This window comes from Elaeis guineensis, chromosome 10 (genome assembly GCF_000442705.2).
Source record: "Elaeis guineensis isolate ETL-2024a chromosome 10, EG11, whole genome shotgun sequence".
Classification (NCBI taxonomy): domain Eukaryota; kingdom Viridiplantae; phylum Streptophyta; class Magnoliopsida; order Arecales; family Arecaceae; genus Elaeis; species Elaeis guineensis.
In genome coordinates, this window is record NC_026002.2 from 22,191,834 (window position 1) to 22,219,580 (window position 27,747).

The window sequence follows — 27,747 nt, forward strand, 5'->3', positions numbered from 1 at the left end:
TTTGTCCTTCAAAAAGTACCTCATATAGAAAAGATTTTTTCCTTCTTATAAACGTGAATCTTCTTTGACTCACAATCTATATGGAACTATTGGTATCCTCCATATTATTAAAATCACAATAAGTGATATCTTAATTTGAGTAAAATTAAATTCATCTTTTAGTATGGATAACCTAAAGTAAGGCGAAATAGCTTAGAGTTGGTGTCCACCTCTGGAGCAGGAGACGTAAGAGTTTTGAAGGAGAGAGAAGGTGCATCTAAGATGTGCAAGTCTTTGGATATTGCTCCCTCGAAGAAAGAGCCTTTGGATTCATGAGAAGGGCTCTACAAGCCGACATCTTTGAGCATGTGAGGGCGAGAGAGAGCTTGTGGCAGAAAATTGAGTATATTATAGTTTGAAGGAGAGAGAATAAATAGGTTAGCTTTTAGCTGTGAATTTTTATATTATTTTATTAATAAAATTTTATTTTAGTTTTTTTTCAAATTTATTTTTTTTTATATTATCTTTTCTCGCAATTCTCTATAAATAATTTTTTATATTTAATATTTATTTTAGATCTTTGGTCAGTATATTTAATCTACTCTGGATAGCATATTGTTCTATATATATTAAAGCAAGGTTGAAGTGTGGTCAAGGTGTGTGGTCAAGGTGTGTGGCTTCGATTATATTTTTTGAGATTTAGTTTTCAGTGTAGTGATTTGATTGTTGGTCATTTTGAAGCTAATTGTTCGAGATAGTTTTAGTATTTCGAGTAATTTATTATGCATGTGTGCAAACACGCGGACTTTATTGTGATCCAATATTCTATTATGATGGCTAATTTCACCAACAACAACATGCCAAACTTCACCAATATTAGTATAGTTACTTTTGATATCACTTGTCTCCTAAAGTTGAATAGTACTAATTATCTAAGATAGAAGCATATGGTCAAAACATATTTGATAGGCAAGATTTATATATGGGATATTTTAGAAGAGTTAAAGATGATGCCAGCAAATACTCTTGATAATGAGGTTACGAAAAAAAAATTGATTATAAAATCTAAGAACAGTTAATAGAGAAAAGTATCTCCATATATAAAATATATATAAAGAAGCTGGAGAAAGTAGGGGATATTTTTAAAGCAATCCACTCAAGATCTAGTAAGATGCGACATCTCAAACAGAAGTTATTTGAAGAATATGTTTTGTTCTAGAATGTCTTGAAAATTTAAAAGAAGAGTAGAATTTATTTAAAGATAAAGATTTAAAGTAAGAGGAAGCTTGATCAACTAGAGATTGGATCAACTTTCGAAGACTCAAGAGTATGACGAAGTTGATCAACTCAAGTACCAATCAGTTTTAGATGAAATTCTGAAACAAAAGACACCTGATCAGATGGATATTGTATCAAGTTCAAAAAGTATCGTGATTGAAGAATTAGTCAATTGTGAGATTACTAATAAAAAGTTAAAAGATGCTACAGTTAATTAGTTAATTCGATCATAGAGATCCATACTAAGGAGCCAAATCATACAAAAGATTCCTATATTGAAGCTATCTAAGTAATTGATATTTCTTTTAGAGATTTAATCAATCATATGCATAAAGAGCCAATTAGCAAATTTTGAAGTGGCTTTAGAGATCAAGAAATAAGAAGATATGCTTCAGTTGATGATTCATATTTTTTCCTAGTGTTCAACAAAATTCTGATGTGCAAGTTAATTATTTTGAGTAGTTAAAAAATGCTACACTTCGAAATTTGATTTCGTATGAAGGAACCAATTGCATGCAGATACATGGAGCTTCTCGACTACCGGCACGTAGATATGGTCAAAATTTTGTTCCTGATTTTACTTGAGTGCAAGTAAATGCCTAATGCTCTATTGAGTAGTAATTATAACTAGCATTTTGATATTTATAGATATTTTATGAAATATTGGCATAATAACCATTGAGTCAATACTGAGAGAAAGTGTTGCAAAATATTATCGATATTCATACACATGCATGCATCAAAAAGGACAAGCCAGCGAGAGATTAGTGTTCAAGCTAATAAAGGAGCTACATTATTCAATTAATTATTCATCAAGTCATTGCATAGTATTGTTACTCTGGTAATATTAGCAACGACTGCTATTATATTTTATGATATTTACAAGTCTAATATTAATGGCATGGATTTCACAATGAGAGAGAGTACTCATAGTCTTTGCTATAGCTCAAACCCAAGTAAGATGAGTGATGTAGTTTGAGTAAAACTAAACTTGTCCTTTGGTGTGTAAAGCCTAGAATAAGACAAAATAGCTTGGAGTTGGTGTCTGCCTTTGAGAAGGAGATGTGAGACTTTTAAAGGAGAGAGCAGGTGCATCTAAGACACGCGTCTTTGGATACCTCTCCCTTAGAGAGAGAGAGAGAGAGAGAGAGAGAGAGAGAGAGCCTTTAGACTTGTGAGGATGGCTCCACAATGCAGTATCTTTAAGCGTGAGAGAGAGAGAGCTTGTGGCAAGAAAGCTATGTATCTTGGTTTTGAGGAGAGAGGAAAAATTGGGCTAGCTTCTAGTTCTGAGTTTTGTTAACAAAATTTTGTTTTAGTTCTCTCTTCAAGTTTATTCTTTCTTCAATTTCTCATAATTTTCTCCGAATACTTTTCGTATATTTGGTATTTATTCTGGATCCTTAATCGGCATGCTTGATCTACTCCAGATAATGTACCATCCTACAATAGCTGTATCTGTCAGAAACTACATTAGAGTCCCATACTTTGATGCCTATGGAAGAAGCAATGTGGATTTTGATTCATTCATGACATGCATATGTGCTATCTATTCTCTTTGGGTATGAGTTTCTTATGGGGGAAAAAATATTAAGCCAAAGCACAATGTGGTGAATTTTTGACAGCGCTTTTTGACACCAGACACGATGGAAGGTGGAGTTTTGAGAGGCCTGCTGCATGAAGCCGAAACCTCCAAGTTTTCCCATCATATATAGTAAAATGTGAAGATTATAAGCTGCAAACATCCTGGCATGAATTAGAAGGTGCTTTATGTGCTCTCCATATATTCCAACGTAAGCAGAGGTCCTAATTGATGTTGGGTAGTCGTGCATGGCAATTCGTGAATTTCCAAAATTGGATAGAGTCTCTTCACTCCAATTATTGACAATATCTTGAGCTATTGAAGGGGAAATTCTTTTGCATTCCATATTACTGGCACATATATATATATATGGCACGTGTGATGCATTTAGGAAAAGAAAGGATGGTTGTCTAAGCTAACTTTGTGAATTATAATAGGAGCATATGTGATCAAGTGAACACCAAACAAAATTGAAAGAAACCAACAATGTGATTCCAAAATAAAACCCCAAAAGGGTCATTGTACAACTTGACAAGTAGTAATTGATAACATATATATATATATATATATAAAAGGAAGCCACCATTACCTCTTTCCATTGGGAACCACTGAATTGTAGTGCTCACCAAGCCCATAAGCATGTCTGTGGTATGATAATAAAATGCTCGAGTTGCGGAGATTATCATTCTCAGATTTATATTCCTTGCCCATTTCCACATCGGGAAAAGATCCTGAATATATCACGATATGTTTCTTGAGGCAATGTGTGAGGGCATCGAGCTCAAGTTGTCCTCCCCAAGCTGCTGTGGTCTGAACCTCTTCACAATACTTCTCAAATCTTTCCACAGGTGAGATATCTGAATCGACCTCAATCTTACCATCGGATAAGAAAAATGGGAGGAAGTCTGATGCATGTTCTCTCATATAATTAGCAGCCATTTCCCGGAGATCTTGGTAGCTATATGGAGAGATATTTCTGGAGTGAAGCGACAATTGGTCTTCGACAGCTCGATATAAACAATGACCATCTGGTTTGATCTCATTGATTGTAAAACCAAGAGGCCCAAGCTTTCTCTCCAAACTCTCATTTTCAGTCATACAATCACTAATGCTGTTTCTCTGTTCTTCCTGTATCCTTTGCTCTCTAGCTGCTTCCTCTTGAGCTCTTCTTCCACGCCTCCTTGCTCCCTTGCTAGGTTTTGTGGACTCACTATGATTAGTGACCGAAATACCAGCAACAGCTTTTACCAAACACTCTAGATTGGCCTTCTCGGAGTTGCCACTCTTTCTGTAGCCTAAAGAAGCAAGTTCCTCAGAGTGCTTTGCTTTTAGTTGTGATAACAACCGAGATATCTCATCTTCAACCTGTTTCTTCTTGGCTTTCTGTTCGGCTTTGCTGCCTTTAGCAGCCGCTTTTTTGAGATTCATTTCTTTATTTTGAAGTACGGTGATCTCTTGCCTGTAAAATCAGACAGTTGGACTCACATGTAAGAGAAAACTTTATAAACCCAAAAATTTGTCAAAAGTTTAAAAATATGAGATAAACACAAGATTATGAAGTTGTAAGAAAGGACCTATCGTCGCTGCATCTTTTCAAAGTGTTGCCCTAAACATAGCAGAATGAAGGAAAAGGATTCATGTAGCTGACCCACCTAGTTTGGGATCAATGCTCGGTTGAGTTGAGCTAAGTTGTCTATAAACAAAAGTTTATGACATCGAAAATTTTCTAGAAGCAAACTGTTGTATGATCCATCCAAAACCCTTCTTGACTATTTCCACTCTTTTGAAGAAAAAATATATCGGAAGGATTGAACTTAATTGGAAAACTATCCAATTAAAGGTCCAGGGATTTATTCCTTAGCATATTCTTGATTATTCTCTGACATATTCTTGTTATTCTCTATCTATATTTGAGTCTACATATTTGTATTTATAGGTCCTTGTATGCACTCTTGATTGTAAGAAGAAAAAATAAAAACAAATATCTCCTTCTCTTTTTCATCATGGTATCAGAGCACTCAGGTTCTGATCCATTTTTTTCTTCCCCTTCTTAAAACCCTTCTCTTCCATTTTTTTTCTTCCCCTTCTTAAAACCCTTCTCTTCCCTCCACTGCTGATACCGCTTCTACCGTCGCCACCGCTCCTTCCTCCTGATTCACAGCGAATCGCTGCCGCCGCAGCCACCGCAGCTATCGCAGCCATCGCAGCTCCCTCCCCGACCGCCTCCGCCGAGCCCATCATCCCCACCATCGACCCGTCGATCTCATCCGCACCACCTCCCACGACTGGGGTTTTTTCCAGATCACCAACTACGGCATCCCGCTCCTGGAGATCTGTTCTCAATTACGTCAGCTTCGTCAGGGAGATTTATCTATCACTGAATATGCCACCGAGTTGAAACGTCTCTGGTCTGAAGCTGATCATTATAGAACTTTTGTTCCATAATGCTCCATCGATGTTGATGGATTTCAGAAATATTTAGAAGAAGAACGGGTTCAGGACTTTCTATATGGTCTGAATCTGGAATATGAATCTGTCAGAGTTCAGCTTCTCGCCAGAGATATTTTACTTAGTTTAGGTCAAGTCTTCTCTACTGTTTTAAGCGAGGAGACACGGCGACGAGTGACTTCTGACTCCAATAGTTCTGTAAGATCAGCTCTTACTGTACAGCCACAGCAGGTAGGTGAGAAAGTATGTTTTCATTGTAAAAAGCCTGGGCATACTAAGGCATTTTGCTGGAATCTCCATGGCCGCCCAAATCAGCCTGGGCGTAGTAGTCGGGGCCGTGGTGGTCGTCGTAATGGTGGAAGAACTGGAGGACAGAATCATGTTCGTGGACCTGCCCAAGCCAATCTCTCTGAAGAGACCGAGAGTGCTGTACACAGCTTATCTGCAGAGGAGTATCAGACCTTCCGACGAATGATGGAAAAGTATGAATTATCTTCTAACACCACACCTACTCTGGAACAGTCTAGCCACCAGGACGGATATCTTGACTCCTCTCTTTTTGCACACTCAGGTACTCCATATAAATTATCACATGCATTTACTTGCGGAATATCCAACTCCTGGGTAATAAACTCAGGAGCATCCAGTCACATGACAGGGGCATCTAATAGTTTTATTTCCTATTCACCATGTTCAGGATATGACAAAGTCCGAATAGCTGATGGATCCTTTACCCCTGTCTCAGGAAAAGGATCCATTGACTGTACTCCTAGTTTAAGATTATCATCAGTATTGCATGTTCCATCCTTTCCTACAAATTTACTCTCTATCAACTCTGTTACTAGAGATTTGAATTGCTCTGTCACTTTTTGGCCTTCTCATTGTCTATTTCAGGAGCTGAAAACGAGAAAGATACTTGGAGGTGGTAGACTGCACAATGGACTCTATTATCTATCAACTGATGAAAAAAATATGAACTCTTCTTTGACGGGGTATGCATTGTCTGTTGAAGGTGCCACTTCAGAACTTATGTTACATCATCGTAGGCTGGGTCACATTCCTTTTTCTATTCTTAGTCGCTTATTTCCGTCTTTATCAACTAAATGCAATAAAAATTTGTTAGTTTGTGATCATTGTGAGTTGGCTAAACACACCAGAGCAGTATTTCCTATATCTGAAATTAGAAGTTCTAAACCTTTTGTTTTAATTCACTCTGATGTATGGGGACCATGTAGTACTAATACTCTCATGGGCCATAGGTGGTTTGTTATCTTCATTGATTGTTTTAGTCGAGTGACTTGGGTCTATTTATTGAAGGAAAAGACGGGAGTTTTAAACTGCTTTAAAGAGTTTGATAAACTTGTAGGTACTCAGTTTGGTGTCAAAATTAAAATTCTACGTTCTGACAATGGCACAGAATATATTAATCAGGAGTTCCGTACGTATCTTCACACTCACGAAATTATTCATCAAACTACTTGTGTTGATACTCCTGCTCAAAATGGAGTTGCCGAAAGAAAAAATCGGCACTTATTGGAAGTAGCCCGATTCTTACTTTTTACCATGCAAGTTCCTAAATTTTTGTGGGGTGAGGCTGTCTTGACCGCGGCTTACTTGATCAATCGTATGCCTCTAAGAACACTCGGGTTTAAGTCCCCCATACAATGTTTGAAAGGATCTACTGATTATGTAGTCACTCCTAGGGTCTTTGGATGTGTTTATTTTGCTCGCGATCATAGACCTTCAGTAGGAAAACTAGATCCACGAGTATTAAAATGTGTCTTTGTCGGTTATCCTGCTACTCAAAAGGGATACAAGTGCTATTACCCCCCTGAGCGGCGAATGTTTGTTACTATGGATGTTACTTTTCGAGAAACTGAAGCTTATTATGAAAGTCGTCTATCTGATAATAAGACACCAGAATTACTTCTTCCGGGTGACTTTCTATACACACCAAAAAATTCTGATGCCCAGGAGGAGTATCATAGTAATGATGTTCAGAGGGAGCCTAGTATTGAGAAAGAAGAAGAGTCCAGTGTGCATTCACCACCAACTGCCCAGATGTCTCCACCGCTTGAAGCTTCTTCTCCAGAGTCTCCTAATGGTAACAATATCTCTACTACTCCTTCCATTTCTAATCTTAATATTCCTATTGCAAAACAGAAGGGTACTCGCTCAATTGTTCCTCCTGCTCGTTACCGTTATGATATCGCTAATTATGTTTCATATAAGAATGTGTCTCCATCTTATCAAAGCTTTGTAGCTGCATTAGACTCTGTCTGTATTCCTAGTACCTGACAAAAGGCTATGGCAGAACCTAAGTGGAAGGAAGCAATGTTAGAAGAGATAATTGCTTTATCCAAAAATCAGACGTGGGATCTGATCACTCTACCAGTTGGTAAGCATCCTGTAGGGTGTAAGTGGGTGTACACTATAAGCAGACTCCAGAAGGCAAGGTGGAAAGATACAAAGCTCGGCTAGTAGCAAAGGGCTACACTCAAATATATGGAGTAGACTATGATGAAACCTTTGCTCCAGTAGCCAAGATGAACTCTGTTCAAACACTGATATCATGTGCTGCTAATTTTGGTTGGAAATTACATCAGTTAGATGTGAAGAATGCATTTCTTCATGGAGATCTTCAGGAGGAAGTATACATGCAAATACCACCAGGATTTGAGACCAGAGCAACTATTGAAAAAGTCTGCAAACTAAAGCGCTCACTTTATGGCCTTAAACAGTCTCCTCGAACATGCTTTGATCGATTCAGTCGGACTGTAAAAGGAATGGGATATAAACAGAGTAATGCAGATGATACTCTATTCTATAGGCATCTCAAGGGAAAGAAAACTATACTCTTGGTTTATGTTGATGATATTGTAATAACAGGAGATGACCATCATGAGATTAAACAACTCAAAGGAAAACTAAAGCAAGCATTTGAGGTAAAAGATCTGGATCCACTAAGATATTTTTTGGGCATAGAAGTTGGACGATCATCCAAAGGTATTTTTCTGTCACAACGAAAGTATGTACTAGATTTGCTTTCTGAGACTGGGATGCTGGGGTGTAAGCCTGCTACTACTCCAATAAATCAGAATCATCGAACAGTGACAGATGGTGGAGCTCCTGTTGATCGAGAAAGGTATCAGCGGTTGGTTGGAAGGTTGATATATCTTTCACATACAAGACCAGATATAGCCTATGCTGTCAGTGTCATCAGTCAATACATGCATGATCCACGAGAATCACACATGGAGAGAGCTTTCAGAGTATTACGCTACCTGAAAGGATGTCCTGGTCGTGGTTTGTTGTTCTCACAACACAACACCTTCCAGGTAGAGGGATTCACTGATGCAGATTGGGCTGGATCATTGGATGATAGGCGATCTACTTCTGGGTATTGTACATATGTAGGGGGTAATTTAGTTACCTGGAGAAGTAAGAAACAGTCAGTGGTGGCTAGATCATCAGCAGAAGCTGAATATAGAGCAATGGTTCTAGGCATATGTGAACTGCTTTGGATTCAGAAGTTGCTTCAGAAATTACAACTTCTAAACAAATTTCCTCTTCGGTTGTATTGTGACAACAAAACAACAATTGAGATTGTAAGCAATCCAATACAGCATGATCGTACTAAACACATCGAGATTGACCGTCATTTTATCAAGAAAAAGATTAATCAGGGCCAGATCTGCATTACCTATATTCGGTCTTCTGATCAGGTGGCAGACATTCTAACCAAAGGGCTTAGCTCAGGTGTCTTTTTCTAGATTGATTGACAAGATGGGGCTTCGAGATATCTTCGCCTCATCTTGAGGGGGAGTATTGGAAGGATTGAACTTAATTGGAAAACTATCCAATTAAAGGTCCAGAAATTTATTCCTTAGCATATTCTTGATTATTCTCTGGCATATTCTTGTTATTCCCTATCTATATTTGGGTCTACATATTTGTATTTATAGATCCTTGTACGTACTCTTGATTGTAAGAAGAAAAAATAAAAACAAATATCTCCTTCTCTTTTTCATCAAAATAACATCCAAATAATAATGCATTCATGAAGAATGAAGCCCTTTGATCTGAACAATAAGGTGGACAAGTCAGAGATCTTAACATATTTTAAAAAGTTTTTTATATGAAAATCTGGACATTGTAATTAGTTAATGATGCATGTGACCGCTTTCACTACTCTGACAATCTTCAAGCAATTTGGAAAATTCCTACTTTAAGCAAAGTTGAAGCAAGATGAAGAGAAGAACCAGATACCTTTAGTTAATTGAAACTTAAACACTTCCAAAAAGAGAAAGTGACTCATATCTGCATAATTCTCTATTGTAGTAAAAGCATGGTGTCTTTTTATAATCATGCATGCGTTAAGCATGTAACATGAACTCTTAATGTATCATGACATATAGAGAATGGACAACAATATGAAAAATACATCAAGGAGAAACTAAAAGGGAGCAAACAGTCAAGAGCATGATAGAAATATGGAAAGATAACTCTCACTATATCTCAGGAGCTTCGATGTTTTGCTGACGTTGAGAAAAAGTTTCCATGGAACAAACACCAGGTAATGGGGGTTTTTGATGTTAATTCCTACATCAGAGGACTCTGTCTTGCAGTTTTCATTTGGAATATAGCTTGTTGCTAGGCTTTAAGAAACCTCAAGACATATATATAGTGAATTTTTTTCATCTTACTATTTAATAACTCATAATCATATCTTGTTAAAGAAATATTTGTTATTTGACAATTTTAAACAGACTTTCCAACACACACACACACATATACATGTATGTATGTATGTAGGTATGTATGTACGTACGTATGTATGTATGAATGTATGTATGTATGCATATTTGCATTACTTTCCTTAGAGGTGTTCCGGTTCCTAGCAGAGAAACTTATCTCCTGACCATAACAGCATCGAACACCACCTTCCTCATTAGCAACTGGGTTAAACTCGATTTAACTGGTGGGTTTGCCATCATTAAAACTCATGTGAAAATTATGTATTGGTAGCTTAATCTTTGATTAGTTCAAAGCTCCTCAATTACTACTTGCACATAATAGGAAATTAAAAAAAAAAATGCCAAGGAAAGATAATTTTGAGATCTCTAGATGCGAAGTTGATTATTTATTGGTCCATAAGTTACAAGCTTGTATGGAGATGAAGCAGTCTCAACCAAGAAAAGTTTACTTTGAAGTTCATAATTAGATGTTTACTTAATTACCTTAAGCATAGGCAAGTGTATAGCATACATGCATGCAAACATACATACATATATACAAATGTATATGTACGTATGTATGTATAAAGAGAGAGACAGCTAGACTTAGTGTGTGTGTCTATATATATATGTGTGTGTGTATAAAGAGAGAGAGAGAGGCAGTTAGACTTGGCTACACTTGAGTGTGTCTCCACACACATCCAGCTAAGTCTAGGTTTGATAATGGAGCTCCCACATCGATAATCCGAGTTATCGGATGTGATCTACTATCTCCAACATTTTACATGCTCAAACTCGTGATTTGAAAACCCTTAGCCTTGGATCACGTGATTAAAATATATATATATATATATAATTTAATGTTATTTAAAATATCTATTTTTTTACCATTTGATGCATAGACTAGGAGCCTTCAAATCATATGATTTTAGTATGTAAGCAGTTTAGAGATAGTAAATCACATCCAACAGTTTCGATCATAGACCTCCATTGTCGAATCTAGACCCAACTAGATCTGAGTGGAGATCCACTCAAGGTAGCCAAGTCTATCGGTACATATTGTTGGTCCTTAAACTGGATATTTGATAATCTGACAACTCTTGAATTCCCGGGTTTCATGTGAAGGCCTATCTCTCCACGTGAGATCACAATTTGGGCATAGATTTTTCATGTGAAGGCTGAGTAACCAATGTTATCAACAAAGGTAATATTAAGAGTCCCGAGGAAATTGAGTGAAGCAGCACCAAAATGGAGCCATGATTCTAACAATGTCATATATGCAATATTGAAGTATATCTAGAGGCACCAATTAGTGTAATATTATATCAAGTGCTTATATATTAAGTGCTCGCTGATATCGTAAGGCACATATGTAGTTGAAGAAAAAATTCATGGTTTTAAAGAACTGGTTTGGATCATTCTCCTCAAAATAAGAAAAAAATATCTGGTTTAGGCCAGCTATGACCATATAGTGATCAATATGAGAAAAGAAAAAATTATGACCAAATTGTGATCTCATGTGGAGAGATAGGCCTTCACATGAAACCTGAGAATTCAAGAGCTGTCAGAATATCAAACATCCAATTTAGGGACCACACACACACACACACACATGCCTGCTTGTAAATAAAGTAATGAAGCAAACATCTAATTAGGGATTTCAGAGCAAACTTTTCTTGGTGGAGACTGCTTCAAGGGCTCTATATAAACTTGTAACTTATGGACCAACATATGATCAACTTCTCATGTAGAGATCTGAAAATTATCTTTGCTCAGTATTTTTTTTAATTTATTATTATGTGAACGTAGTGATTCGGGAGCTTTGAACTAATCAAAAGTTAAACTAGGGACCAGTATATAATTTTCACATGAGTTTTAATGATGATCAAAGGTTAAACTTATCTCGTCGTCTACCATCCACACTAAGTGGTGGGTCATTACCCTATTCCCTCATCCTCATTAAAATATGAGCCTATCAAATATGCATGATGTTATGCAATCAAAATATTCAAACCATTTTTAGCATCCATAGGTTCACAAACAAACTCAAGACAGTTTCTTCGCTCTCTGAACATTGGATACTAGCAACCAGGGTTTTCCGTACCATGCCGAACTGGCCGATTCATCCCGTATCATACCGGACCGAAAAGGAACCGATACGGTTCGGCCGGTAAATTCAATATACCGACGGTACCGGAAGAGAAAGAGAGGGAAAGTGAAAAAGAGAGAGAGGAGAGGGAGGGAGGCGGGAGCCGCCAGAGGCTGACGGTGGCCCGCTGCGGCCGTCGGAGGGCTTTCGAGCCCCGTATCGCTCAATAGGACTTTCAAGAGAGCGAGAAAGAGAGAGAGAGAGCGCGCTCAGGGGGGACGACCTACTGGACAAACGCCGCCTCCATCGCGAGGCCCTCGATGGCCGGCGAGCCCATGCCAATGGGCCTGAGGGTGGTTGAGCAAGAGGGCCTCTGTGGCTCCGCCGGTCTGCCTCCTTCGAAACAAAACTGGGTCCGTGGGTTTTTTTTTTTGATTTAAAGACGTAAAATCGGCAACTCAGTTACTGACTTCAAGATTTTTTTTTAAAAAAAATTAGTGAAGTCGGCAAGTGGTTGCCGACTTCACCTGTTCATGGATTTTTTTAAAAAAATTAGTGAAACAGGGGCCGATACGGCACCGCCCGCACGGACTGCGCCGTCGGGCGGTCACGGCGGCCAATCGGACACCGTCCGACGGCCCCGCCTCTTCCTTCTCCTCCCTCCTTTTCTTTCTTCGCCCCCTCTCTCTCTCTCTCTCTTTTTCTTCTCTCGATTCGGCTCCCGTTTCCTTCATCGATTCGCATCGATTTGGCACGGTACGAAACCGTACCGAACCGTATCACCAACGGCTGATACAGCTAGCGGTACTGGTTCAGCAAACCTTGCTAGCAATCACACTGTGAGAAGTTCAATTCAACATTGTAGACTGAAATGTGAATGTAATATGAAATCTCTGCAGTTACAACCTAATGCACAATCAAATGCCCTTACTACTTGAATTTTCAACTGCTGCACTCCCAAAAAGGAAGAATATGCTTTATTCAAATGCATCCCCATTAATTTGGATTTATCCATGATAAAATTGTTTCAGGAGAGCATTTAAGAGACCTTTTAAGCCACATGCACTATAAGTTATGAGATTGAAGGCATACATTCATCAATGTGGAATTAATAGTATAACATGCAATGTTAAAACATATAAGTTATGAGATTCAATATCGACAAATTACAAATAGATAGTTTACTGCAGTATCAAGGTTCCAATGTAAATTACCCATCCTTTCTCCAGATAATCAGTGTTCTAATGTATTCAGCAAAGTAATATTCTATTGAAATCTAACTTAATAAAACTAGGATATTGAGGATTAGCTCAAAGGATATTTGTGAATCTGTCCATCATATAAGGAAAGAGAGCAAACGCCCTTTAGTTTAGGCAGTCAGCTTTATTAGAATTAGCAGCAATAATGGACCATGATACACCATATAACCCCTTTTTTTCCTTCAAACCTCCACAATTGCAGAGATAGCTACATATTGCTCTGCATTCATTTTAACAGGTAATCCACCATCAATTTCTTAACTCATCTTCCTTTTGTTCTGCATAAGATCTTGTCACAATTTATTACAGTCAAAAAGGAAAGATCTTTGTAATTCTGCCAAACTATCAGCCATTCAAGTTGGCATTTCAGATAACATGGAATAGGTAGCAACATGATAAGTGACACTGATAAGCAATTAATAATCTTCTATGTGCTTCACCAAATTCCTCACATTTTCTCTAGTCTTTCAGTGATGAGATCTGTAATGCTTTTTTTAATTCATCTGATATTCCTTAGAGAAGTGTCCAGTAAACAAATTGGCTTCAGGCTTACATAAACACATCTATCTTCATGCCAAAACCAACCCTTCCAGTCACCCTTGGTGAGTTCAATTTCAGCCTGAAAAGGCTTGAAATATTTCTAGACCAAAATGATATTGCTACTTCAACAAATAACTCTAATTAGAAGATCAAATTAAATTGTTGTTCATAAAATGGAGGGGTCAAATGAGAAACTTCTCCAAAATCTGCACCACATCAAGTGTGGCATATATAATAGAATTAATACTTCAAAAGATAGAAACACAATCCCTATCACTCAAATCTACTAACCAACGAAATAACCTTACAGTGCAATTAACTAACAGTATGATTGAGCTATTTGACTTTGCAAAACAGTTCATTATCATTTTTCAAAAAACCAATCTTGAATTCAAAGAGCACTCAAGTCTTGCGATTCCATTAAAATTCTTCCAAACATCTTATTCTCCCTCAAAATTAATGATAAGCAAGAATTCTAGTCATTCATTTTCCTATAATCCTTCAGAATGACTTAGTCTCACAAGTTCTATGTTCACCACAAGCACATCCAAATGATAGCTGGCATTCAAGCATAATACAAAACAAATTCTATTGCTTTCCTGCCTTTCAATATATCAAAGATTTGGATTGCATAACCTAGTTTAGAGTCATGTTTTTCTATCAGAGATCACATCCATTTTTTCCCAAACATTTGTACATTCTACATCAAAAGATTGCTTTCAAACCTGGCTATAAACATATGTTGCTGGTTTCTGATTCTTTGGGTTCTATTTAAACCCACAATCTTCATACAACGGGTATCAGGCATTGATCCTTATTTTATTCACCAGTGGCATATACTAGTTATTTCCTTGTTCCTCCTGTCTTGTCCAGTCCCATCTGATCCAGCAACATTTTTGACACAACTATTCTATGATTTTTTTTTTCTTGAGAATGAAAAGGGCCTGAGATTTAATTCATGTGTATCCCCTTCAGCTACCTTGTAAGGTTTAAAGGTTTTCCCATTTTGGCTCTTTTGGTATTTCCATCTATTTAACTTCAACTTCACAAATGGATCCAACTTCATTTACATGCACTTAGTTTCCAGCATGAATGATAGATATTGCATGAATGTTATGCATCCAATGTGTCTACGATTTTCCAATGGAGCTTAAGAATGCTAGTAAGTTCAAGATCAATGACATATGAAGCCATGGTAACATTCATTGGTTAGATCAATGCCATGGTTTGAACAACAAATATCACCTTGGGAAATGATAATCCTTGCCCACATAGGGGGAAGAACTGACATAGTAACAAAGTTCACTCTCTGATGGCTAGATATACAAATAATAACATTAATATTAGATCACATATTCAAGAAAGTGAAAGAGAAGTAGATTTGATCCAAACCATAATTTTTAGACAAAGCCTTAAGCTAGAGGCAAAACTATTGCACAAAATCCACCACAAAAACTAAAAAATTTACCATATTTTTATGTATATTTATTGATATCTTGCAGAGGGACTTGCCCTTTTGACAATGACTCAAAATCCTAACAAATCTATACTAAATAAGATCATTGATTTAAGTAAACTAATAGTAACCCTCATTAAAGTTAGAACTAACGAAAGCAAAAGGTTATAAATATGCTCCCAAATTGATCAACACTTTCAGGCCATAATAACTTAGACTATAGTATTTCTAATAATATTAACTCATCGAGACAACCCAAATAATATATTAATGGAACAATGCTAATCCAAACTCCAATTACAAATTATGACACTTGAAGGATGCAGCTGCAATTAAATCTGAAAATAGAATTGTTAGTTCAGATATAATTCTGGAGTCCTTTCTAATTGTGCAACATTTTCAAGAAGACTCAAATTTATAGAGATTTATTCCTTGATTGCGAAGTGTAAGGATATCAACCATTCAAAATAACTGAGAGATATAACCTCTGATGATTGAGATTAGGAAAATTAGATTAAGAAGATGTCCTAGATGACTTAATCTCTTGCAAGGGCAATCCAACATGACGCAATCAAAGAAAGTGAGGACCTAGCATGGCCATCTCTTGCACAAGCATTCAATATTTGCTACCATGGACAGGTTCTAAAGATGCACTTTGTGACATTCAAGAACACTGCAGACACAACTGATCTACCCAATTCTTATTACCAAGGTCTCCATGCAGAGTGATGTGACGTGCAGTAATATATTGTTGGATAAAGATATTAAATTCCTTTGTCAATCTCTAGTGTATTTTGTGAAAGTCAGTCTAATGCATCTTTTCCTCACAGCAGCACCAGCACCTACCATGGTCCATTACTGTATCTAGGGACAGGAAATTTGGGACATCATTGGACATCCTATTACAATCAAACCAAAACAACTGATTTAGAACTTCCACATGTGACTCGCATTTCCTAAACATGAAAAATCTTTGTAATAGATGTTGCATGAACTAGCACCTAAGTATGCACTATATATGGCTGCCTTATCAGAGTTGTGAAGAATAAGCATGACTACAAACAATATAGCTACGTGGATAGTGATTATAGTTGAAAACACAGCCTGTTATTATGATTTCAAAGGACCCCACATGTTATATATACAAGTGAATGGATGATTAATAGCTTCTTGATAACAACCATTGCTAGTGAATTTCAACTTTTCCAATATATATTATGATATAATTGAGGAGCATTAGACCTACATGCTTATACAGGAGACAGCTCTTCCTGCACATAATGTAAGGCCCATATACCTCTGTTTTGAGTGGACCATACATCCAATGTACATGGAGCCTATATATTAAGAGGGGAAGGGTGCCATTCATGTTGCTCATAGGCAGATTTTGCCCACTTTAGCATGTAAGTTTGGAGCCCAGAATATGAACTTCATGCTAATACTTAAATAAATGGATAAGGGTAATGACTGCTATCAACAAAATTCTAAATTAGGTCTATCTCAATCTCTCTTGTATTTTAAGGGACATCCCTAGGGACACAAGGTTTATTCTCCGGTTAGAAAACAATCTTGCTATTTCGATGCATGCACTAGAACACTTAGTAAGGCATGCATTAAGCAACCCTAAAAGTGCACCAATTGGTCATTGATCTAATATCCTATTTTTTAGTGCCACTAGACTTCACTCTAAAGCATCAAACATTTAGATAATCCATTATTTAACTATTTTCTTGCACAGTTCAAAAAGTTTTCCTGCGTGACAAACAAATAATAAAGTCTTGGGATAATCATCACCCAAAAAACTGAAAGTTTTTTAGATGAATGATTCATGTCAACCAATGTATCAAACAACTTGATTTATAGCAAATTCGGTCAAGTGAAGCTCAATGATGGAATTTCAAATTGATATAAACTGATGAATGTTATCTTCATGACTAAACTACCTAGGAACCAAGCATTATATGTTCGGACACCCCTTACGGATTAAATTGTCCTAAAATTAACAGTTTTAGTGCCATGCTATAGTATTTTGATTTGATCTATGATGAGCACAAGCATAATAGTTTGGTTTTGGTTTCCATATGTTTCAAGATGCCTAGATCAAGATTAATTTTTGAAATACAAATCCACGGAGTACTTTTTAAAATGCTAGTTCTATTTATACTGTTCATGGGATGACTAGATGCATAATTTCTGAATGTACATGTATTTTAGATTGCACAGTTTAGACATTCTAGACTACAACCAATGTATATGTGTGTGTTAAATTTTGGAAGTTGGAACCCAATCTTTGAAGTCCGCATGGTTACATTTGCCCTAGAATCTGGTAGATCTCACTAAGGATAATGAAAAAGAGAGAAAAATAAATAAGTTACCTTACTTCCAATGGGATTGAGGCTTCGGTTTTATACTTGTACCATATCAAAAATCAAATAATCAATTATGGGCATTCTAAATTAATATTCATATGGTTGAGCATGTTCTGAATTATCTAAAAATACATATAACCAAAATCAAGTATTCAAAAGGTCTCTTAACTATTATCAAGTCACCTATAAAACATATCGATAGTCTGATATAAAGTAGTGACACAATTTATGGTATAGAAGCATGAAGCCCCTTAAAATTAGCTTGTAGATGTTCAAGACCTTTAAATCATAATGAACAGTGAAGTCCCAAAATTTATATGCCTCATCATCTATTTTAACAGAATTGAACTATTGGTGGCTTCAATTTTGTGTTCACTTGAACCATAGGCAAGAGAACTCTATAACAATTCCATTTCTTATAGGAATTTTAGATTTTTAAATCATGATAAACACAGGGGATCCTAAATTCAAAAAAGCCTACTCTTGACCAAGTGTCTATGATGCATACATAGATTGAAAGGGACGAAAAGAATTTTGCAAAATGGGGAAATAAAACTAATCGAAAAGAAAACAAGAATCAAAGACCAAGTGGAATCCATCATCATAAATTCAGTATTGTCAAAGTAAACCAAAGTTTGCTTACAGACATCTAATCTAGATTCTGAAATCCTATTATGTAATATTGTTTCCAGAAAAAATGAATGAAGTTCAGCATAATCCAGCTACAAACATAAGACAAAATGTATAAAGTATAAACCCCTTTGAAAGTTGAAATAGCTGAAGTCTCTAAAATAGCAAGTTTTATATCTACATCAGGAGAATGCCGACGCAATGAAAATGTACTCAGAAAGCTTATATCACCTGCATTGTAGGTGAAGATGATCCTTTGATCTTATGAACACCTGTAAATATTATTATATTCTCCAACATAGTTGCTACGGTTTGTTATGATCTTTTATTTTCTAATATATCATTATAATGTCTCTCCAATCATCTAGCCTTTGTCTGCAATGTTGCAGAACTCATCTGTTAACATTGCTCACCAACTTACCAGTTGTCCTCCCATGATTTTTCATAAATTGATTGGCATGTTATCCATAACCAATACCTTGTACATTCCATCTCAAATGTTAATAAGATGTGAATTACTAAAAATCATATTATTTAACCTCAATATTGTATGTTCTTAACAATAACAGTGAGGCAAGCATCAGTTCCTCCTTAAATCAGCTATTTCAGTCATAACAAACATAATTATAACCAACAAAACAAGAATCCATATTCAATGTATGTGTTGTTTGGCTATAAGGTTCAAGACAGAGAGCCATCAGAATATTACCAACCCTCGCCTGAGATCAACCATTCAAATTAGTGACAGATTCCTGAACAAGGCAACTATGGGGGAGAGATGTTAGAGATGTACCCTCAAAAGCCAAATGGTGGTACTGCAACCTCTTATATACTTCAAGTTTAGTAGCTCATGAGCAAGACTATATGTCTAGGGTTCCTTTTGACTTGCATAGTATCACAAAGATGAGAAGGTAAATACAGTTCGATATAGATAATTTCAATTTATCTCTAATGTACAATGAGCAAGCCGTAGAAAAAAAGTTGAAACTCAAAACTACAACTCAAGTCCTACTTAAATCAATCAATTTGATCGTATTTGGAAAATATTTATGCCAAGCACATATCAAATCATTGAATTAGATGTTGCCTATAAAGAATGCTTTTAATTCAATGGTATTTGCAGATAAATCATCTCATCCTACAGTCCATATCACCGATTATGCAAGATGTAAGACATTGATGCACCAAGAGAGACCCTGCATATGTGAGCGTCTTAAAGAGACTTTTACTTACATCAAGCATAAATACATATTTTCACCTAGTGATCGAAATTCTTGAATAGTAACCCATGTCCATATAACAAAAAAGCAAGCAAATAAAAATCTGAATTATAATAAAACAACCATAAGCATAACAAGATAATCTCGTAATTGAAAAAAATTGTAACGCTTCAAAAAAAAACCAAAGAAACTAATAAATTAAGTTAAAGCAAGCAAATAACAAATCCAAAGCATAGAACCAAACTAATGAAATAGATAAACAGAGGGAAACAAAAATCACAACTGTTGGTTGCTAACTACCTGTGCCTCGAGAGCATCTCCTCCAAAGGCTCCCGCTTTCTCTCACTTAAATCCCCCTGGATCTCCCCTTGAGGCGCCCCTCCCTCACCCTCTTCGGCTGCCTCCATTGCCAAGGAAAGAGAGAGAGGGAGAGATAGGGGCTGAGGAAGAATTGATAGGGGCGAGAAGAGGAGAGTTCCAAGAGGAACCAAAGAGGTCACGGAGGCTATGATCCGAAAAAAGAAAAAGACAAAAATGCCACGGAGACTGCAGCCCTGAGAGCAACAAGTTTGCGATGCATTTGAACGGCCCACTAATGGAAATCTCAAAAGCGAAAGAGATTCTTTGTGCACCGCAGGCGGTAGAGAACCACGCCAATTGCCCACGATAGTTGGCTCACGTGCGGAGCTGGAAGAAATTTTTTTCTTTTTGTATGCCGTGCCAAATGTTCTGCACCATCTGTGGTGCACAAAAATTTTCTCAAAAGCGAAATAGGCCTTCAAGTGGGCCTTCACCACCCATGTGTATGGGTTCATCTAAAGGAGAAACTTTTGCTAAAAATTCTTTAAGACAAAACTACATCAGTGTTCGGTACAATCTCAAAAATTAAAAGGGTAAAGGTAAATTGTATTTGTAATTTTTAAACTATATCAAATTTTTTTAAATAATTTTTAAATTATAAAAATTTAAATTTTAGTTTTCAAATTTTTTGAACCATTTTAATATTACTTTTTATCCATTTCTAACATCTTTCTTGCACCGAAAATTTTATGTAGCAGTCATTGATGCTTACATGATTTCATTCATTTGAACAGGTGGCACCGATGCTGACTGGACTTTTTTTTTTATCCGTTCTTCTTCTTCTCTTTGCCCCCACTCCCCCCCCCCACCCACACCAGCTCGCCACTTGCGCACTCCCGCAATTCCCACCCCCTCCGACCCACCCCTCCGGCCGCACCCCCGCCCACTTCGGCATCGATGGACGTGCGCTACCATTTCTTGATATGAAGGGAGAGGAAGAGTTGCTCAAGTTCCTTGATGAAGTTGATGGCCCCATCAATGATGGAGGCCTGGCCAAAAACAACATTGTCAAATGAGGAAACATGGATGGAATTGATAGAAGATGAGAGAGAGAGAGAGAGCGAGCGAGCGTACACATTGGACGGAGGGGGGCATGACTGCGCGAAGGGTTGTGAGGTGGTCGCCTCCCATCCTGTTGAGCCTATGGGGGGAGGGGTGCAGAACCCACTGGAGGAGGTGGCAGTGGGAATCGTGGGGGCACACAGGGACGGGGTGGGGTGGGGTACTAGCGCACAACTCACTGACACTGGGGCGAGCGGGGGTGCGGTTGGAGGGGGTGGGCAGGGGTGCGGCGGGGCTAGCACCAAGGCGGGAGGGGGTGCAGCGAGACAGGTGCCAGGGTGGGCGGGGGTGCGGCCAGCAGGGGTGTGGCGGGGCGGGTGCCAGGACGAGCAGGGGTGCAGTCGAAGGAGGTGCGGCAAGGCGGGTACCAGGGTGGGCAGGTGGGGGGATTGTGCGCTTGTGCAGGTGGGGGTGCAGGCAGATGGGTCGGTTCGGAGGAAGGAGAAGACTCCTGTATACAGGAGTCTTCTTCGTTCCTTTTTTTTTAGATGCTTTATGATTCGTGCAGGATGTCGATCGAACTTGATTGTCCACGTAAGTATCGATTCAGAGCGAAAGAAGTAAATTAGTGAGAGAAAGTCATCGAAAATTGTCGGAAGGGCAACATTAAAATGGTTCAGAAAATTTGAAGATTAGAATTTAAATTTTTATAGTTTATGAACTATTTAAAAAGAATTGATATAGTTCAAAAACTACTGGCATAATTTACCTAAAAAGTAATGTTTTGATGTTAGAAAGTACTCTGGCTCTGCTAGAAAAGGGTGTTATTGGTGAAATAATTATTAATTATATTTATTAAGAAAATACATTTATCATTTTCTTATCAAGTTGTGGCCAATATTAGTACAATTGTTAAGTTTTCAAGAAAGCAATGGGCAGATTTGTTGTTATATCCTAAAATTAACAGCAACTAGACAAAATCAAAACGTAGAAACTAGTTGTAGGTCTTGTACAAGAGTCACCTAGATTAGGCAATGTTTGAAGAGATCAAAACTTACCATAAACCCAACCAATAAAAGCCTTGGAAGACAATTATAAGATTTTAGCTTAATGAAGGGTGAAGCAATTTAAGTCTTTAATTAGCGCATAGCTTTCATCAAATTTGAATTAGATATGGTGTACATCGCACCAATGCGGTTCACTTAGGAGATCCCTAAGATATGACCAAAACTGCTTATCTAGTAGGCTGGGCTGGGCTCAACCCAAGGTACAACATCGATTTTCCAGATCTAAACCCAATGAGGCCCAACCTGGCCTTCGAGTCTCTTTCCAAGCCCAAGCATCCTCTATATAGGCCTTTTGGCTTCCGATTTGAGCCTCAGGCTTCATTAAAACCCTTTCTTTCCATCAACTGCTTTGTTGGAGTAACAAAAAGTTTTGGGCACCGTTGGTGGTGTAGAAAATTTGACGTAGAGTGCATCATCTCGTCCAATTGATTTACGTAGTCACTATTTTCCAACGCTCATTTAATATCTGCAGATCGACTTTTTCATTTAAAAATTTTATATGATGAAAATATTATTATCTTTTAGAAAAATTATGATATTTTATGTCTATATTTTGACATTCTACGTCTATAATATGCACAGGATGTCATAATTTTTTCTAAAGAATGAAGAAATTTTATCATTCAAAATTTTTAAATGAAAAATTCGATCTGTAGGCATTAAATGCATATTGAAAAGTGGTTGGACAAAATTGCGCCTCTCATATTATGATATCTCAGGCCATATTATGACATTCTGGACTATATTACGTATAGGATGTCATAATTTTTTCCAAAAGACAGGAGTATCTTCGTCATACAAATTTTTAAACAAAAAAACCGACCTGCAGGCATAAAATGTATGTTGGAAAGTGGTGACTACGTAGATCAATCGGACGAGGTGATGCACTCCACGTCGGATTTTTTACACTGCCCGTGGTGCACAAAAAATTTCTCTAACAAAAAGCATTGCCCTACATTTACTATATTGGCCCAACATTTTCCTTTTTGTTTTGTTGTTTCAACCATCATTCTTCTATCTTTTTTTTTTTTTCCTTTTTTGTAGAAACAAGAGCATAAGCTATATTACCAAAGATATAACAAACATTTACACAAACATTCACAAAAAGCTAGATAACAAGAGAACCCAAAAGGCAGAGCTAGAGCAAAGAAGCAAAACCCACATACATAATTATATCATACACAACCCCAAAGACAATACGAAGGACCAACCAAAATGATACCACATAGAACAATATTGTGACCAAAACATAATAGCACGTAATACATTGATAGTATAAAGCAACAACATATCAGCATGGAGTAAAGGAGAAGGATAGAGCAGGTAATCACATCCCGATAAAGAATTCCACAGCATCAAAATGAGCAAAATAATAAGACATGCCGATGAAGAAGTCCATAGCAATATATTCAGAAATGCAAGTGTCGAAGAAGACGAACACATTATCGATATTGTTGGCAGCATACCAAGAGCATAATAGAATAAGTAGAAGATGTAAGGAGGAGGCAGAGAGCTTGAGACAACGCGAGGAGGAGGCACAAAGGCTGGAATAATGCGAGGAGGCGGCAGGGATGCCAGGAAAGAGGCAAGCAAGACGAGTAGGTGGCGAGAAGGTGGGGAGGAGCAGCCTTAGAGTTGTTGCCACCGCCTTCCCCAGGATGCCTTGCAATGAAACGATGGATTAGGGAAGAGCCGAAGAGAGAATTAGAGATCTAGATCATCCAAGATTCAATAGGTTAACTTTGGGATATGAGTTGAAGTCACGCCCAAGTTGGGTCGATGTAAAGTGAGCTTGGCCCATATAAAATGCAGGTTGATTTTCAGGCCCGATCTGATGCATCAGGCCGAAAAATATGGCCCAAGCCCACTTTAAAAGAGGCAGGCTTAGGCAAGCCAGGTGGGTTGCCAATAATATGAGCAGGTGTAGATATGATGGCACCTTTGAGGGGCAAAAAATAATAGTGGTTGGCATTAAGATCTAAAGTATGACTATTTGTATCCCCATAACCCTCGACCATGTTAGTATCTACTATATGGTAGCGAAAGATTATGGGTTTCTTTAAGACATCAGAATACTATTCTAGAGCAGTCCGATGACATCGATTAGGATTACGGATATATCTAATTAATTTTCCCGTAGCACCGGTAATATCAGGTCATGTCTTGTTTGCCTTGTACCATAAGAAATCATGGAATCCCGGCATTTAAAAAATGATACAAAAAATAGAAAAGATATTGCCCATCATATCCCCCACATTTTCTAAAAATGCCGGACAAGTACACGCCAATGTGGTGTAGGGGATATCCCCGTATTTATAAAATGCGGGGGATTTAGTACTTTGACAGTATTTTTTAATGAGTTTTTTCTAACATTTACAAAATTTCAGGATTTTTGCTGGCACTTGTATGTGTCAGGAAAGCCATCTATAATGACTATTCTATTTAAATATTACCTATTTTTTATCACATTTCTAAATGTGAGAGATTGAGTGCTTTTGGGGGATATTTCACCATAGTTTTTACCATCATTAAGAAATGTTAGGAAAGCCACATTAATGAAATTTTATTTGCATTTTGCTGCATTTAAAGATGTGGTGATTTAGTACTTATTGTGATCTTATATAGAAACTTTTTATGATATTTTTAGTGGCATTTAAACCTATACAGATATTATATAAAATATCCATATGTTATGTTAGGAACCCATTTTTAATACATCATTCACATCCATAAGAATCAAAGGTATAGCAAAAGTTGAATTTGTTAATTAACCAAAACAAAAGATGTTTCTTTGCAAGGTTATACATACTGAATAACATCCATGAATACATCCAGTCCTAACAAGTACACTAAATAAGTTCTTAACAAGTACACTAAAATCATTTTTTTCTTCAGCTAACTGTCAGCAAGTACCACCTACAAAAATAAAAGAATGCATAATTAGGTTATGTATATAAATTTTTTTAATGGTTAAGCAAAATAAATTTGCAATAAATGCATAAATCACTTGTGTTAGTATAATACATATGTCAAAGGCCAAGCAATTGAATATTCACAGTCTCTACAGTTTTTCTTAATCAATTTCGAGGCCTTCTTAGAGGCTCTTGAGGTATACATACTATATTAACCTGTTTTTTCTAAAATTAATGTCTAAGTACATCTTTTCTAACATAGTGAGTGGATCTTTACTGATAAGAATTCCTTGTGCAATAGGCTTATAGGGCAATTTATAGTCTTTTAGGATAACCTCGTTTCCATTCTATAACTTCTATCAAGAAAAAACAAAATCAAATGCAAAGAAGTCTAATAGATTACAATTATATCTACATGAATTAGAAAAATAAAATGAAAGGCTAATAGGGATTTAGTTTATCTCAATGGAGATAAGAGATTGTAATCTTGCCCTTTTTAAGATCTCCTATATCTAAATAGACAAATCATTTTAAGTTTTCTTTAAAAAAATACATAAATTGACTTGGGCTACATATATAAATGTATATATAAAATATGACTTTAAAATGAAAAATGAAGTTGTTGAGTAATTAGAGGAACAAAAATCTTATGAACATACATTAAGATATGCATGCAAGACCATGCATAAACATTATAGATTTCATAAATATCAGTCAAAATTGTAATATCTATTAAAAAAAGTTATATTATTTATTTTAAAAAATTAATAGTTATTAAATATTTGCCTAGCCTTCTTCTTCACTTGTCATAAGTAACAAGTATATAGCATATTTCAGAAACATAAAAATCCAATTAGAGAAGCACATATGGTATTTAAGAGGTAAGGCTAATAAGAATACAAAAATTAAAGATGTAATTAGATACCCGATGGGATGTGGCAATATGGTGGCTTGAAGAAGATGATTGATTCTGTATTAGTGTCTCCTCATTTTGACTAAAGACATCAATATACTATATTGAATAAAAAGTCGAAGTTAACCTGCATTTTAAAGTTAGATAATTAAGAAAATTATTTGTTGAAAATAAATGTACTTATCTAATAAGAGAATTTATTGCACATATGCTAGCCTCGGTTTACTTCCCTTGTATGGATTCCACCAATGCCCTTAAATCTTAAGGTATAAATCATCAATCTAAAAGCATGCTTTGGCCAATCTTAAGACAGCACAATTCGTGTCAAAGTGAAGCCAAAACAATCTGCCATTTACTAAACATAGTACTATTTCTAGTAATAAAGACTCAAGAAAACTTCATTTTATATCATTGGAGAAAGTATGAGGAGACACAAAATAAAATAATTTTCTATTCTTAAATGTTGCTATCGATCTCCAAACCATTGATGTGGATCACCTTTATAAACTTATAAGATAACAATGAGAGTCGGAGAACTTGCTTGAACTCTACTCCAATTGGGCCCTTCAATGATTAAGCTAGAGCGAGAGACCGTTCAGTATGAGAAATGGAAGGAGGAATCAAAAAAAGTAGAACAGTATTCTAATTATGGTTATATGAGTACCTTTCATGGAGAGTTTTTGGGCTTATTTATAGTTGAGCGATTCAAAATCCTTGAAGATTGCATTCTAATAGTCTGGAGTCATGTTGAAACCGCATTAGTTGTGATTGCATGAGATCCAACTGCAATAGTCGGGGATCATGTTGTAAAGGATTAGGATCATGCAGTAATTATAGTAGAACATGTTATAATCTTTCAGATGAGTTGATGCCAGCTTTAACTTTAGGAGTAATGAAAGAAGCATATCTCTGATTGTTGTTTGAGGTGAGAGAGTCTTGGTTGGCTTGGGATAGATGTTAATCCGATCGGAAAGAAGGAAGACTTTCTTCAACTTAATTCGAATTTCATAAAGAAAAAAAGAAAAAAAGAGGATAATTTTGAGAAAGTAGGGCTCAAGTCACTTTTTTATCTTTTTTATTTTTTTTATTAATTAAAAATGAGATATATATTCTTTATTTATAATAACGAGATCTACCTTTACATAAATTGAGTTGAATTCCTCTCCTAATTCTAATGAGAATCTTTTATCTGAAATAAAGGTGTCTGGTAGACTTTTGATTGTAAGTAGTGGAGCGTTCTTCCCAACTCAACTTCAGGCCCACCTCCTGCTCGGTCCGCAATGGCAACAGAAGGAAATCTTTCCATTAATAAATTCAGTTTAACTAGAGATGTTGTGTTGCTATCACCCATTCTGCTAGACTGGTTCATGAGTTCTAATCAATTGGCCACAGATGAGATCCAAGAGAGTTCATAAGTGGGAAGAGTGCTTCCCTGATCCTTCCTTCTTGTGTATCCATTCCAATGTTATGTATTTATTCTATCTTCCCTTTAGTGAATGTAACCTAACTGAAATCATAAGTAGGTGGTAGAAAATGGAAGAGATACTGCCTCAGGACCCAACACAATGAGTTCATATACATTGTGGCCACTTGTTCTTCCCACCTAGATATTGTTATTGTTAATTAATGGACTACAAGTGAGCTTTTGCATGTCGTGTAACATTCATTGAAGCAATAACTGATGATCTAATATACAGATCAGTGCATTTGCACCATGATAATTTTCAAGTTCCAATATAGTTTTCCTTGCACATTAGAGGCTGTCCTATGTTAATCCAGGAAGATATTTCACTCTGTAGTCCCTAGATATCATGCATGGGCTTCTCATCTTGCAAACATGGATGCTTTACAATCATAATGAGCTTGTGAAGATTTTAGATACTTCTTTAATTGATTATTTAGACGTG

At 36.7% G+C, this 27,747-nt stretch overlaps 1 protein-coding gene across 1 annotated transcript; it reads right to left on the reverse strand.

The window, feature by feature from the left end:
* Positions 1–3,309: 3,309 nt before the first annotated feature.
* Positions 3,310–20,100, reverse strand: LOC105037001 (OVARIAN TUMOR DOMAIN-containing deubiquitinating enzyme 5). The gene is made up of 2 exons (XM_073244647.1): positions 19,887–20,100; positions 3,310–4,298 (listed from the first exon to the last, which is right to left on the reverse strand). The coding sequence occupies exons 1-2, from the start codon at positions 19,991–19,993 to the stop codon at positions 3,425–3,427; spliced, it is 981 nt and encodes a 326-aa protein (XP_073100748.1). The 5' UTR covers positions 19,994–20,100; the 3' UTR covers positions 3,310–3,424.
* Between the last annotated feature and the right edge of the window lie 7,647 nt (positions 20,101–27,747).

Bases quoted from the DNA above. Each gene is read 5' to 3' on its own strand.
- LOC105037001 (XM_073244647.1), bottom strand. From the start codon at position 19,993: ATGGAGGCAGCCGAAGAGGGTGAGGGAGGGGCGCCTCAAGGGGAGATC. The intron at 4,299-19,886 runs GTAGTTAGCAAC...CTGATTTTACAG, and splicing joins GAGATGCTCTCGAGGCACAG to GCAAGAGATCACCGTACTTC.